We start from the raw sequence: 14886 nt of genomic DNA, 5'->3' as shown, positions 1-14886 counted from the left end.
AAAATTATATTGACTACCCGGTAAACATAACTAATTTCATTGTATTCAATGATGTAAGGTAGATTATATAATTGTGAGTTGGAAAGATCCTGGGTGTTAACATCAGACTGAAGTCGAATTGAATGTAAGTTCTGTCATTTACTTGGTGGTAGCTTGGAATAGATCACCTACCTTTTTTGAGGTTTTCTAATCAGTAAAAATAGCAATAATAATGTCTAATTTGCACGTGTGCTATAGGATTAAATATGAAAATGTCTAGAAGGCATTTAAGGCATTTTTAACTGCAGTATGTAAAATCATGTTATAGTACTTTGAATTATGCAATACATGAAACTAGATTTGTAATCAGTAACATGTTTATGATTTTTGTCCTGAGATCCTGGAATTCGCTAAGATTATTTGTCGAATTGTAATGATGAAAATTGGGAATTAAGTACAATAGAGAAAAAGGAAACAATTCTATTTTCATCTTCAGTCCTTATTCAGTATTAGATGGAGCTGGGTAGTTTATTATACTTAGAATCATATTTTTAAATGAATGAATAGCTTTTCTTTCCAAATTCTTTGTTAGTGCTTCATTTCAATCTATTTAAGTTTGTGTTGTTAACATCATTTATTTTCCAAAATTGTATTGGTGTGGGAAAACCTTGAAAAGATTGTGTTTGGGCCAGGTGCAGTGGCTCATGCCTATAATCCCAACACTTTGGGAGGCCAAGGCTGGCGGATCAACTTGAGGCCAGGAGTTCCAGATCAGCCTGGCCAACATGGCTAAACCCCGTCTCTACTGAAAATATAAAAAATTAGTCGGGTGTGGTGGCACATGCTTGTAATCCCAGCTAATTGGGAGGCTGAAGCACAAGAATTGCTTGAGCTGGGAGGTGGAGGTTGCAGTGAGCCAAGATTACACCACTGCACTCCAGCCTGGGCAACAGAGCGAGACGTCTCAAAAAAAAAAAAAAAAAAAAAAAAAAATTGTGCTCAGATCATGAATTATGTGGCCTTGTGATTTTGAAAAGAAATCCATTTGTTTTAAAACCTTTCTTGATTATTTTTAACCATGGAAGTGAATAATGCAAACTGCTTTGTTTTCTTCCATAATCTATTCTATTATAGTTATTTATTCTTAAATAACAGTCTAGGCAATAAGTAAAAGCATAAACTTATTGTTTATTACAGGCATGTTACATGGAATTGGAAAATTTATAGTTGAAATAATCTGCTGTCGTTTCAGACGTGGATCCTATAAACCTGTCAGTTCTGTAAGTGGTGTAGTACACATGGTGCTGATCTCTAAGTCTTAGAATCGTTGTTAAGTCTATGGGCCAGTCATAGTGGCTCACACCTGTAATCCCAAGACTTTGGGAGGCCAAGGTGGGAGGATCACTTGAGCCCAGGAGTTTGAGACCAGTCAAGGCAACATAGTGAGAGCCCCATTTCTACAAAAGATAGAAAAAATTAGCTAGGCAAGGTGGTGCAAGCCTGTATTCCCAGCTACTTGGGAGGCCAAAGTGGGAGAATCACTGGAGCCCAGGAAGTTGAGGTTGTTGTGAGCTGTGATCGTACCACTGCACTCCAGCCTGGGTGACAGAGCAGACCCTGCCTCAAAAAAGATAGAGATAGAGAGATAGAGAGAGAGAGAGAGAGAGAGAGAGAAATAGTAGCTTTTGGTTACTAGAAAGGATTGCCCAAAATAAAACCTTGTGTTTAGAGGAAAGAGTATAAGGAATAAAACTAATTCTTTGGTGTTTTTTTTCCCCTCCTTTTCTCCTTAGGTTCCTTTTGAGGATGGCCACACAGACAACCACTTACCTCTTTTAGAAAATAATACACATTAACACCTCCCGAGTGAAGGAGAAAAACTTTTTGCCTGAGACATAAAACCTTTTTTTAATAATAAAATATTGTGCAATATATTCAAAGAAAACACAAATAAGCAGAAAACATAATTATTTTAAGAAAGAAAAAAAGGATAAAAAAACCCAAACTGAAATTCTATATACATTGTGTCTGTTACAAATGTCCTAGAAGAAATTATGCAGCTAAACAGTGAAGAAGCCCAACTGGAGTGTTGCTTTGAAGATGATGCCTTCTTATATTTTCACAGCAAATGGGTGGTATCAAAATCAGACATTGCTTCTTGCTGATAAAAAGCCTGAAGGAAATAAGTGAAACTACATCTATGGGAAAAAAAAAAAACATTGAGAAGTGCAAATGTTCGCATCCTTTTGTTTTTAAAAGATATGATGTCAGAATAAAATGTGGAAAACATACGGAAAACTAGTCTAGACTTTAAAGAATTGTGATCAGGTCACATTGTTAATAAAAAAAAAAAAACAGGGACTAGTCCCTATGTTATAGCCATATTAATGTTAAGCCATATTGACAAGACCAGTTATCCAATAATTTGGTCTTAAAAAGTAACTACTTTGAACTCTGGTTATTGACTTATCTAACTGCTGAAGATAGAGTCTTAGAAGACTAAGGTAAATTCTCACAGGGGCAAGTATGTAGGTGTTATGTAACTAAGGTGTCATTCACAAATGGTATAGTAGAGTCTTATACACGGAAAAGAAAGCACATTTTTTTAAAAAAGATGCCAAGTTTTTTAATCTAATCGTTATATTATTGGTATATTTTGGGGAACATAGGGTGCGTTATAAAAAGATCTGCTACTGATAGTGAAAATTACCGGTTTGTAAAACATTAAGAGAAAAATAGGATATTTTATACATGCGGTGAGTGGAGAACAGGGTAACTTTAAATGAAAGTGTAAGGCAAATTGTAAGCACCACAAGATATATCAGATTTGAGAGGTGCCATGTTAAACATTATCCATTAAACTAAAACTGTATTATGAAGTATTTGCATTCAGGGTGTCCTGAATATGATTGATTCTGTATTAGATTGTGTTCTAACTTTCTTACTATTTAAGGATTGGTTCTAAAGCTTCAGATTATAAACGATTAAAAATAGTGAGAGGGAGCTATCACACAGGTACTGTTAAACGCTGTATTTGGAATATGTGTACCAATATCAGTTTTCCTTTTGTAGTATTGAATGACAGTAGAAGAATCATCAGCCAGTCCCCAAAGTTTAAATCATTTAAGGAAATGGGGAAACAGAATTCCAGGTAAATAACAAGACTGAAAAACTAGATTTAAAATAGTGCTTTTAGAAAATAGGATATCACAGGTAACAGTTTTTCAAATGGATTTTTTTAAAGATAAATTTATGAAAACAGGATAAACAATATAATGGAGAGAAGGAGAAATAGTGATGGGTCTATTTTGCACTAAAGTTTATGCAGAATGGCGTTTTGCAGAAAATAACAGAAGCATCACTTTAAAAAATATATCATTAAGAGCCATGAAGTTAACTGATGAAAATAAGTGATATAACATACTATGAAAGATTTTTAAATCCAGAAAATTCTGAATAGTGAATGAGCCTTCTCTAGGTTTTGATTTTTTTTCTTCAGATTATTTCCAACAAAGTTTGGCTATAAACTAACAGAACATCTATCAACAGGAATTTTAATAGGAAAGAATTAGAATCGTAGACTGATTGTTGGTCCTTTAAGTATGCTTGTAAGAAAATTCAATCGAGTTTCAAGGCTTTTTCTAAATGGGAGGGAAAACAATATTGATTTAGGATTATTTTCTTTCATTTAGGATTAAAACAGTTTAGTACCTTTAAAAAGGATTTTAAAAATTATTTTGATACTTATATATGATTTTTAATTGTTTTCATATTTTCCAAATACCATATTAAAATTTTAATGAAATTTATCTCCTATGAAAAGAATTTCTTTAAAGCAAAATTCTGCTTTGCCTTTGATTTCCATTTTAAAGGTTAAAGGCTTCCATCTGAAACTCCTCAAATGGAGTCAGATTTTTGGCAGTGGAACTATTAAAATTCCGATCAGCCCTTTGGATGATGAAGTTTACCTGCATATTAGGATTTGTTAGGAGTTTTGGCCTCACCAAGTGATTCTTTTCTATTGCAGAGAGCACTTTACTCACCTACCTGTTATGCAACTTTCCCTATGCCTGGAGGTGCCTCCAGCCAGGATACCCTACTTTGTTACCCAATTCTCCTTTTTGTTTTACAAGAGTATTCATAATATCTATATATTTATATTCCAGACTACATATTTAAAAGTCTGAGATCTCAAATTATATGAAATGGATTTTTAAATACTGTGTTTGCATACATTGACCTATAAAGAAGATTAAATTGGTGAATAATTCCCTGCTGCAGTATTTGTACACTTCAGACTACCTCTTAGGAAAAGCTTAACTTAGTATTGCAAAATTCCCTTTCTCTCTTTTTTTTTTTTAAGAGATGGGGTCTCGCACTGTTGCCCAGGCTGAAGTGCAGTGGCACGATCATAACTCACTGCATCCTCGAACTCCTGGGTTCAAGCAATCCTCCTGCTTCAATCTGCTGAATAGGTAGGACTACAGCCATGCACCAACAAACCTGGCCAATTCTTTTTCATTTATATAGATAGTGTCTTGCTGTGTTTCTCAAGCTGGACTCCAACTCCCAGACTCAAGTAATCCTCCCACCTTAGTCTCCTGCATTGCTGGGATTATAGGCACGAGCCTCTGCACCTGGCACCCAAATTACTTCTAGTTCTCAAGTTAGATGATTAATATCACACTTTTCTCATATATGTTTTATGATAGCATTGAATTTTTACAATTAAAAATTTACTAATGCAAACAAGATTTACAGTGTTTAATACAATCTTAATTTTGGAATTCATGAAGGAATGACTAAGATCTAATTTTTTTTTTTTTGAAACTGAGTCTCGCTCTGTCACCTAGGCTGGAGTGCAGTGGTGCAATCTCAGCTCACTGCAACCTCCACCTCCCAGGTTCAAGTGATTCTCCTGCCTCAGCCTCTCGAGTAGCTGGGACTACAGGTGTGTACCACCAAGCCCAGCTAACTTTTTTGTATTTTTAGTAGAGACAGGGTTTCACTGTGTTAGCCAGGATGGTCTCAATCTCCTGACCTCATGAGCCGCCCACCTTGGCCTCCCAAAGTGCTGGGATTACAGGCATGAGCCACTGCGCTCGGACAGATCTAATTTTTTAATAGTGTAAGAGAGATACACTGTGCATTCCATCTATGTCCTGAGTAATTCAAGTACCAAAAAGTAATTTAATATGAAACTCCTTGAGAATTCAGAGCTTACACTTGAATTCAAGATGCCTATTTTTGATTGTTCAAAAGTTACTTAAACCTGAGCCTTAGGACCTTTAAAATCTCAGCATGCCTTTTAAGCTAGTACTTTTCCTGTTGTGAGCTCTAGCAAACCTTCAGCAAGCCAAGGTGGTAGCTCTTTTTCAACACTATCAAAATAGAGAGGTCACCAGTTGTTTACTGCCTTATGGTAAAATGCCTGGATCAAGATCCATGTATCCCCCCATATTGTGATGATGTAATCAAAGCATAGTTTTTTTCTACTTTCTGAAATTACTGATGAAATCACTTTACATTTAAGAGGAGAAAACAGACTGCCTTGGATTTTTTTTTTGTCTTGAGAGAAAAGAGAACATAAAATATTTAGTGTTGCAGGCATAAACATTAAGACTCAATAAATGACAAATTATGAAGCATTTTTTTGTCTTTTTAATAGGAGAAAATTAAAATCATGTACCCCCAAATAAGCCTCAGTTCCCATATTTAAACTTTTTTCTTATAGGAAAGCTACAGGAATTTTAAAATATCACATGGTTACATTTGCTTTTCTTCCAGATGGAGCTAAATTGCTATATGATACAGGGTTTATTTTATATTTCTCATATTAAAGATGGAAAAGTGAAAATTGAGTAGTTGACCCAAAATTATGTGTATAAATATGTGAACAGTTGAATACAAACAAGATTACAAGCAGTGAAACATTTAAATAGTTTTGGCAACTCCAAATATTTTGTGTTTCACAAAAGGAGTTAGGTTAACTTTTCCAAATATAACTCGTTTTATACTATTTTAGTAAGGAAAAACTTAAGGATGAGAAGGCATGAGGAAAAGTATACATTAGTGAAAACTATATACTAAAGCAGACCAACAACAGCTCATAACTAATAAATGCTTTGTATTTTGTTTTCAAGCAGTTATGTAAATCAATTTGGTGATTTCTTATACTGTACCTACATTTACTTTCTTTAAGGTATTTTTCTGGAATTGACCCAAATTGCCATATCACATCTCCTATCCCTTTTGCAGTTCCCGGTTGGAATCAGTATTTCAAATAAAGTAGGGACACATCTGAAATATTTGTGTATCGGAAAAGGTGTTTCTGGCTATTTAAACTCGAGCATCCTATGCCACAGTAGTATCTCCATTTTGCGGGGCACTACTGTCTCTCAAACCAGTTACATCTGAAAACCAGCAATTACTAGTCTTAGTTAATTACAAAAAAAAAAAAAAAAAATTTTTTTAAGTGATCTAGGCAGTGAGCATTTTTCCACACCTTTATGTGGGCATATGAGAATCATTACTTCTTACTATAAGTAACGATTATGATCCCAGACATTATTAGAATAGCAGTTCTAGAAAAGTAGCCATGTGGAAATTTACAAGTGATTCTTGTAAACTTTGAAAATCATTGATGTTTTTGGAAACTAGGCTGATCTACTTTAATTGTTTATGTTTATTGTAAGTTAACATGCTATTTGGGCATTATTAGACCAGTCTTTTTACCCTGAGATACTAAGTTAATTACATGAGGTGTTAAATGGAAGTAATGATGTTAGTTAGTTGAAAATCACAAGAAGTGTTTTTCTGAATTGTGTGCCCATTTGCCTTAACTTTTTCTAGTATTAGTTGCCTCAGGCAGTGACTCTTCAACTCTGTAATACTTGATACTGTATCAGGTATCTTGTGGGTAGAGAATATAGGGATTGCCAAAACTTTTGAAACATAGGTATCTTTTCTTTGTACTTTCCATCCTCTTTTCCCCTAAGTAGAAGGTTCTTTCCCATTGCTTTGTTTATATTAGGCATTCAAGTAATTGCTAATTGGTCTTGATGTGAAATAGTTATATGCTAGAGATTTCCCTTCATACAGATACCTGCTTTTACTGCCTAATCATCACAAGAGAACTTTGTGTCATTTATCTGATGCCACAAATAGAAGAATACTCATGTCAAAATAGCCCTATTATTAATGGTGTTAGAAAAAGTGAAGCATTATGTACCTAAAGGTTAATTTGTATTCATCTGATAATTAGTTATTCCTGTGATGTGATTTGGTGGAAAGAGTTCTTTGGAAGTTATTTCCTTTTTCTGGGGGTTGGGGGGTAGGGTGCAGGGAGTGTAAAGGAGGGAGAAGTACTGCGGTAGTCAGCAGTTAAAGACAACACTAGAAGAGGGGAAGAATTTTAATTCAAATTTTTATTTAATCGAAAGTCAAAATGTGAATACTTGATTAGTGGAGTTACTGAATTGGTAAAACATACAATCAAAAGTGAATTCTTAGAATTATTATGTCTTAATCCAATCCCACTGAGCTATATCTTGATTTCATATTTTCATCGTGTCTATAGCTTGTATCTTAATTGATACAACTCAAAAGTACCATATAGACATCTCAAACTAAAGATCACCAGGTGCTTAGTTTCAGAGCTGGGTTGTCTGCTATGGAAAGTATTTCCCAGAATTTAGATGAGATTGGGAAAGATATGGCCCAGAAGAGTTCCTCCAAAATGCCCTTTATATAGAGCTCAGGAGAATCTAGAATAATACTGGGCTAGATACTGCCCTAAGGCCTTGTACACTTAAACTACCACGATGTGCCTTTCTGAATATTACCCAGTTATTCCAGGAAGTGAGCATAAATATAACTGCCATTTTTTGTTAACATTTTATGCCTATGCCGTTTTCAGCTAGTTACCTGGTGACTAATTTTAGTTGTTTAGGCCCCAAATACTATATTTGAATAATATTCCATGTTTTTAACATGAAGAAATGCTGCAATCCAACATGTACTCATCTCTCAAATATGAGGAAAGTTGGCCTAACAGTTACATTATTATTACTATAGGAATTGGAGAATATATATAGTTTTCACTAGTTTGCATTATACACAAAATATTTTTAAGAAAACAAAACCTATTTTCTAAACTTAGAATCCCTTATTGAAGTCTATTCACTTTTCTGCTGTATGTTGTACGTTAACATTGTGCAATTGGAATGATCAAGATACTAGTAAATCCTTTGGTGATCACATAGGTGTAATCTTCCCCACTTTATACCAGAAGACTAAAGCTACAGTTTAAAAGTTCATTTGAAGTTTTGTTTTGCTCAGTGGCAGAGATCAAATGGGACCATCCCTCTCCCTGTTAACCACTCTAACTGAGTCCTGAGTGGAAAAAGCTTAAATATAAAGGGTTTGGCAACTTTTAGAAGAAGAAGACTATTGAAAGAAGGTTACCAGGAAAATTGAGGATTAAAAAGATTTAGAAATAATAGCTACCAAATTCAAATTTGAGAATATTAATGTTGACTTAAAGCATAATACACAAGTCCCCAATGGAAAGATGCCTAACCCCTCACTCTACACAAACTTACTTACACTTCTTGTTCCTTCTTAAGAAGTGAATATAGTTAAGAAAAGTGTTGAATGTAAATCTACTTTTCTGATTCCGCAACCCCTCAACCAGGACTCCAAGGTATAACATGGAAAGAAAGAGAGACGTTTTCAGTGGGGTATTACTTCTCTTACTGCATTTTTGAGGATATTGAGACCATTCTCCTTTTACTCATCTTGATTTTAAATTTTTCTTTTGGGTACCCAGAATGGTTCCAAGGTTAGTACCGCTTGAGCTCATTTCAGCTTCTGCCATGCATCTTTCCATATTTACTGAGTTTAAATGAATCCTCCCAGGGAGAAAAGAAAAGCTAAATATAGAAAAGTGGGAGTACTTTCACGTTTAATATGCAAGGGCATAAAATAGAATGTTAGAAAACAATTTGGATTTTTTTTCCTAAAATATAGGTGACTATGGGCTAGTTTACAACTTTCCTTCTCTCACTGAAATAAAAATATATAGTTAAGGAATAGGGACGAATACATAACAGGTGACATTTGACAGTGTGGGGAATATTCGTTGTTACTTTCTAATCTTGAGAATCACAGTTTGCTGTTTTAGAGGTATCTGAGAGGTTCCAGATAAAAAGCAATGACAAAATGCTCTTAAACTTTGAGCGTGCTGGATGCTCTAAAGTAGGAGAGGAATTTATAACAGAAGCTTATGATGAAGAACCAGACATTCCGAGCCATCTGAGATCTTGCAATGAGAAGGCGCCAGGCGATAAGGAAGAGGGCAGTATTAAAGAGGTAGTGAATATTTCGGAGCCTAGGGAACAGACAGACATAACCAAAGTTAAAACTACCAGATACGCAACCACATTATCTGAAGATAAGTATGTGTTTTCCTGGATATGACTGGCAAGTATTTATAAAGTGCTCACAGAGTATTTCGTATAACTTGGCCAATTGTTTTCTGCATCTTTCATTTCCACAGCATTCTTGCTGAATAGTCAGATTTGTACATTTCCCTAACTAATTTCTCTTATACCTCTCTCCACTTGAAACTATTTACAAGCATGACTAGCATAATCTTGTAAATATACTTTGATCATGTTACCACATCATAAATCTTCACTGTTTCTTGTCCATTAGAAGGTAAATTCTAAAGTTCTTGGCTTGCTATTCAAGGTTCCTCCTTCCTGTTTTGCAAGCTACTTTTCTATCCTTATCATCTCTGCACTACAGATCCTCTGCTTCTACCAGGATTATACCAGAGTGCTAGAATTTTTTGTCCCTCAGGGATTATGGCTGAAAGAAATTTAAGGAAGTTGAAAAAATTGAGGAGTGACTTTTTTCTAGGTTAAATAGCATAATCAGGTCTCCTGCCTGTTGGGTATTTATATCCCATTATGACAGAGTGTGGTAGAAGAAACAAATTTGGGTTCAAATCTGGCTGTTAGACTTACTGTGCAATTACCATGGGCAAGTTATTTGCTGTGTTTAAATCTAGATATCTGTTTCATAAAAATGGGATAACAAAAGTAATATTTGCCTCATAGAGGTGGGGTGAAGTCTAAATGAAACTGTTTTACAGGGTAGAATAGAGTGCAGGACCTGTAATGTAGTAAATGCTCAAGAAATGTTCATTCTCCTCTGCACAAATGTTATGTCTGGTATAAAATCGATGCACAGTAGGTGCTCAATAAATATTAACTGACTGATTATACTTACCTTTTTAAGTGTTGCTTTGCTTCTGGGATCCCAGCCATATCCTCTTTCAATAAGTATTTTTTAACTCCCAAAACATAATTTTCAATGTATTCCAACCAGTTCAACTGGCGCACGTCAAAGTTGAATACCTGAGAGGCAAGAGAGATTATAGATTGCCAGAATTGCAGTGCTGGACAGTCACTTTGTCCACTTGAGGTTTCTTCTACATAGATGAGTGACCTTCAATTTGGGAGACATAGGTTGAACCTCTCCAAAGGAGAGATTATTTGAGTCATTATTTCAAAGGTACTGATAATATGGATAACTGTTTACATAGGAATATTTAAACATGGATCAAACACAAACACTTCACATTTCTCGTGAGGGAGATTTAAAGGAAATAGTATTACATAGACTGGTGAAAACTTACGGTTGGCTTAGTATATATTTCAGCTAACCGAGGAGTAATTATTTTTAAAAGTGATGGAATAATATGTTAGTGACCAAAACATAAATGATGCAACCTTCCTCTTAAATTTTGGTGTTATCCCATTGTCCTACCATCCTTTCCTACAGCATTATCACTTCATTATGCAGATTAAACTTTGGGAAGCAAAGCCTTAAGGAATAAGTTACCAGAATTTATATTTAAGAAGAGAGTGACTGGTAGTGAAAGAAAAAAGGAGTGATCACAACATGGGGGAGGAGTAGGGAAGAAGGAGAAGGAAGAGATTGATCTGTTTAGGGAGAGAAATTTTGCCACTTAGAAGACATATAGAGAGTGACAATAAAGAAAAAGGATTTAAAAAATTTTAAGGTATCTTTGAGGAAGAGAAAAGAAAAACACTTGCATAACCAAAAATCTATTTTTTTTGGTTTGTTATGGAAAAGCTGGCGTAAAGATTTGAACTTCATTCCATAGATTTTATTTTTTGTGTACTTTCTTTGAAAATGATGCTGAGCTGACACAGGATCATGAGGTGGCCCAGATTTATATGGATTACAAATGGAGATAGGATGAGTTAGGAAGAGAAACCTGATAGGTCATTCTTGAGCCATCCAGGGATCTTTTCAAAATCTCCATATAAAAGGCTTAATTGGAGAAAGAAAGGGAGGGAAATGATCTTCAAATATATTAGAAAAAATAGTTTTGATTGAATATAAACAACTTAGGGCACTCAAACTTGTTAGTAGAAAGAGTGTCAAGAAGATTCTGTTATCATCTCTGGAAATATTTCAAGTATTAGGTATCCTTGGAGAGTTTGGTATGACCCTGTTATCAAATAAAAGATTGCATCAGTGAGTGGATTTGGTTCAATAGAGTTTTATTTCATGTATTTGGAGAGAATGGCCGGGAAAATGGACTTGTGCTAGCATTTAAAAAGTCTAATATTTATAAATCTTAGCAAGTGGAGGGTTTGTTTAAGGTGCTTTTGTCCTTCCAGTTGGGCACTCTTCTCTCTCCTTGGATATACAGCACTCTCAGATCACTTTTTGTCTATTAATCCCTTGACATTAAAAAAAAAAAAAAAGAGCCTATCTTTAGTGGAGAGTTTCTCTCACTTACAGTGAAGGAGAGTTGCTCGTTACTCTTAACTTACTGAACTGCTGGTGAGGCCTCACTAGGAAGGATTTTAATAGCTAAAAAGGCTTAATTCAAATAAATGATATTCCTAGAACAATAACAATGATGTTCCTCTGAATGGCACAAAGTAGACATTCAGTAAATACTTGCTGAATACATGAATGAATTATACAATTTTGATCAAATTAATTTAAATATTAATTTTGAAAACCAAAAGTGTTTCTTTTTTGTTATACAACAATTTATTCTATTTAGTCTGTATATAAGGTTTACATGAATATGACCAAAGTAAACTCTTAGTTTCCTTTTTTCAGACAGCTAGTCTTTGATCGAGGCTTAGATGGTACCAAATAAAAGGCATACATTATCAAAACCAAAAAGCCAATCACCACTAAAGGTCAAGTTTGTTAACTTTAAAACGGCTACACCATTTTCTGAGAATCTCTTGGGTTTAATTCATAAATTGCATCTTTCCTCCAGAGTCTATATTTAGCTCTGTTTCTCTTTAGGAAATATTACACTTCTAAAGAATGTAATTGAATTTGACATCTTAAAGATTTAGTAGTTCTCTAGGGCTACTCAATTCTTTCTCCTTTATATGCAAATTAAATGTTATATTTTAATCACAGAAAACCATCTTAGAACTTGGAGGAAAGTAACTAAATATTATTATCCCTATTTAACATTCTGGGCATTCAGTAAACATTTAATAATGAGCCCTTTGCTGATTCATTGTGCATATTGCTTTTGGTTTATCCTCTCAACTTGCATGGAGAAACATGACAAGAAATAACTTTTTAAAAATCATAAATGGGCCGGGCGTGGTGGCCCATGCCTGTAATCCCAACACTTTCGGAGGTCGAGGAGGGCAGATCACCTGAGGTCAGGAGTTCAAGACCGGCCTGACCAATATCGTGATACCCCGTCTGTACTAAAAATACAAAAATTAGCTGGGCGTGGTGCCATGTGCCTGTAGTCCCAGCTACTCTGGAGGTTGAGACAGGAGATACGCTTGAACCCGGGAGGCAGAGGTTGCAGTGAGCCGAGATCTCGCCACTGCACTCCAGCCTGGGCAACAGAACAAGACATGGTCTCAAAAAAAAATAAAGCATAAATGTATTTGCTTTAGATAACTTGTTCTAATTCATTCTTCCTTTTGAACCGAGTCCTATGAAACTATATTTTCCTTTTCACTTTGCTACCAGAAAGCTCAAGAACAAATTCACTGCTTAAATTAACTACAGCAACTTAGTAGGATCTTGTAGATTATGTATTGGCATTCTCTTTTTAAATTTTTAGCTGTGACTTCATATTCTGATTCATATTTTCCTTGGTTTTGCATTTTATTTTATTTCTATTTTGTTCTTTCATTATATGTATTTTTTGCAAGATACCTCAAACCTCTGTGAGATTTGGAGTATTAACAAAGAGAGCCGATGCGATTAGTGAGTTCCAGAGAGCTTCATAGACTTGTCCAAAAGCTGAATTGCTTTTTGAAAGAAATTCCATTATCACTTTGATTGGATATGGTTTTCATAGTATCATTAATATTGCGTAGTCATTCATATAAGCAGAGGCTTTTATTTTTATACCGTTTAACATTTCTAAGTTTGATTTCAAAGTGGCCCTGTTCAGAATCCTGATTCCATATGGCAATTCAAACTGAATTTTGAGCCACACCAGAATTTGGCAATTACATTTAGTACTATTACTTTTGCTAAGATATTTTTGAGAGCATATGTTAAATACACTGAAGCTTTGATTCTTTTTCATAAAATTTTGAAAGGTTAAAATAGTAAAATGTCAGAAATGAAACTAATCTCATTACCTTTTGAGTTATTTAGGCAGGAAAATTCCATGGAGAAAATACATAAGGATGAGCTTACATAGAGTTTAAAGCCAAATTTTAAAAGAACTTACAATAGATTGAATTTGTTTAATTGTTTTTGATTTATAAACTGGCTTAATCATCATTCATTTCAAACACTAGTGCTAGAAGAATTTTGTCTGTATGTGATATGTAAACATTTCTGAATAACTATTTCACCTCACTTTCAGAGGTAGCAATGATTTCAGATAAAATATCCCTCTAAATCTTGCCTTTTGTGCCTAATATAATATTTATTATATTTGACATGGATAATGCTTAGGAAGTAATTCTAGGGCTTGGATTTGAATCACACTCAGTAAGATTGATATGTAGAAGTGAAACCCTTAGCTGGCAAGCAAGGTCAGTTGGCCATCTGATATATTTTTTTCTTTTTTTTTTTATTATTATACTTTAAGTTTTACGATACACGTGCACAACGTGCAGGTTTGTTACATATGTATACATGTGCCATGTTGGTGTGCTGCACCCATTAACTCGTCATTTAGCATTAGGTGTATCTCCTAATGCTATCCCTCCCCCCTCCTCCACCCCACAACAGTCCCTGGTGTGTGATGTTCCCCTTCCTGTGTCCATGTGTTCTCATTGTTCAATTCCCACCTATGAGTGAGAACATGCGGTGTGTGGTTTTTTGTCCTTGCAATAGTTTGCTGAGAATGATGGTTTCCAGCTTTATCCGTGTCCCTACAAACAACATGAACTCATCATTTTTATGGCTGTATAGTATTCCATGGTGTATATGTGCCACATTTTCTTAATCCAGTCTATCATTGTTGGACATTTGGGTTGGTTCCAAGTCTTTGCTATTGTGAATAGAGCCGCAATAAACATACGTGTGCATGTGTCTTTATAGCAGCATGATTTATAATCCTTTGGGTATATACCCAGTAATGGGATGGCTGGGTCAAATGGTATTTCTAGTTCTAGATCCCTGAAGAATTGCCACACTGACTTCCACAATGGTTGAACTAGTTTGCACTCCCACCAACAGTGTAAAAGTGTTCCTGTTTCTCCACATCCTCTCCAGCACCTGTTGTTTCCTGACTTTTGAATGATGGCCATTCTAACTGGTGTGAGATGGCATCTCATTGTGGTTTTGATTTGCATTTCTCTAATGGCCAGTGATGATGAGCATTTTTTCATGTGTTTTTTTGGCTGC

The 14886-nt window shown here is 34.9% G+C and overlaps 3 protein-coding genes across 5 annotated transcripts in view; 2 read left to right on the top strand and 1 right to left on the bottom strand.

The window, feature by feature from the left end:
- The window catches only part of ERGIC2 (ERGIC and golgi 2), a 47792-nt gene extending 45515 nt beyond the window's left edge, over window positions 1-2277 (top strand). Inside the window, exons 13-14 of the mRNA XM_055280251.2 lie at window positions 1177-1259; window positions 1773-2277. Of these exons, the coding sequence (XP_055136226.1) occupies window positions 1177-1259; window positions 1773-1835 (146 nt within the window). The 3' untranslated portion in view covers window positions 1836-2277. The remainder of the gene's footprint in view (window positions 1-1176; window positions 1260-1772) is intronic.
- Window positions 2278-2853: 576 nt separating this feature from the next.
- The window catches only part of LOC129483208 (UPF0764 protein C16orf89-like), a 61245-nt gene continuing 49212 nt past the window's right edge, over window positions 2854-14886 (top strand). For both annotated transcript variants that reach the window (XM_055280252.2, XM_063640333.1), the window contains exons 1-2: window positions 2854-3130; window positions 4343-4454. In XM_055280252.2, coding sequence (XP_055136227.1) covers window positions 3058-3130; window positions 4343-4454 — 185 coding nt within the window. In that variant the 5' untranslated portion in view covers window positions 2854-3057. The remainder of the gene's footprint in view (window positions 3131-4342; window positions 4455-14886) is intronic.
- The window catches only part of FAR2 (fatty acyl-CoA reductase 2), a 195551-nt gene continuing 188056 nt past the window's right edge, over window positions 7392-14886 (bottom strand). For both annotated transcript variants that reach the window (XM_063640327.1, XM_055280249.2), the window contains 2 exons: window positions 10276-10403; window positions 7392-9370 (listed from right to left, as the gene is read on the bottom strand). In XM_063640327.1, coding sequence (XP_063496397.1) covers window positions 9208-9370; window positions 10276-10403 — 291 coding nt within the window. In that variant the 3' untranslated portion in view covers window positions 7392-9207. The remainder of the gene's footprint in view (window positions 9371-10275; window positions 10404-14886) is intronic.

The sequence above is a fragment of the Symphalangus syndactylus genome, chromosome 5 (genome assembly GCF_028878055.3).
Source record: "Symphalangus syndactylus isolate Jambi chromosome 5, NHGRI_mSymSyn1-v2.1_pri, whole genome shotgun sequence".
Lineage (NCBI taxonomy): Eukaryota > Metazoa > Chordata > Mammalia > Primates > Hylobatidae > Symphalangus > Symphalangus syndactylus.
This window is presented reverse-complemented; position numbering and strand designations above follow the sequence as displayed.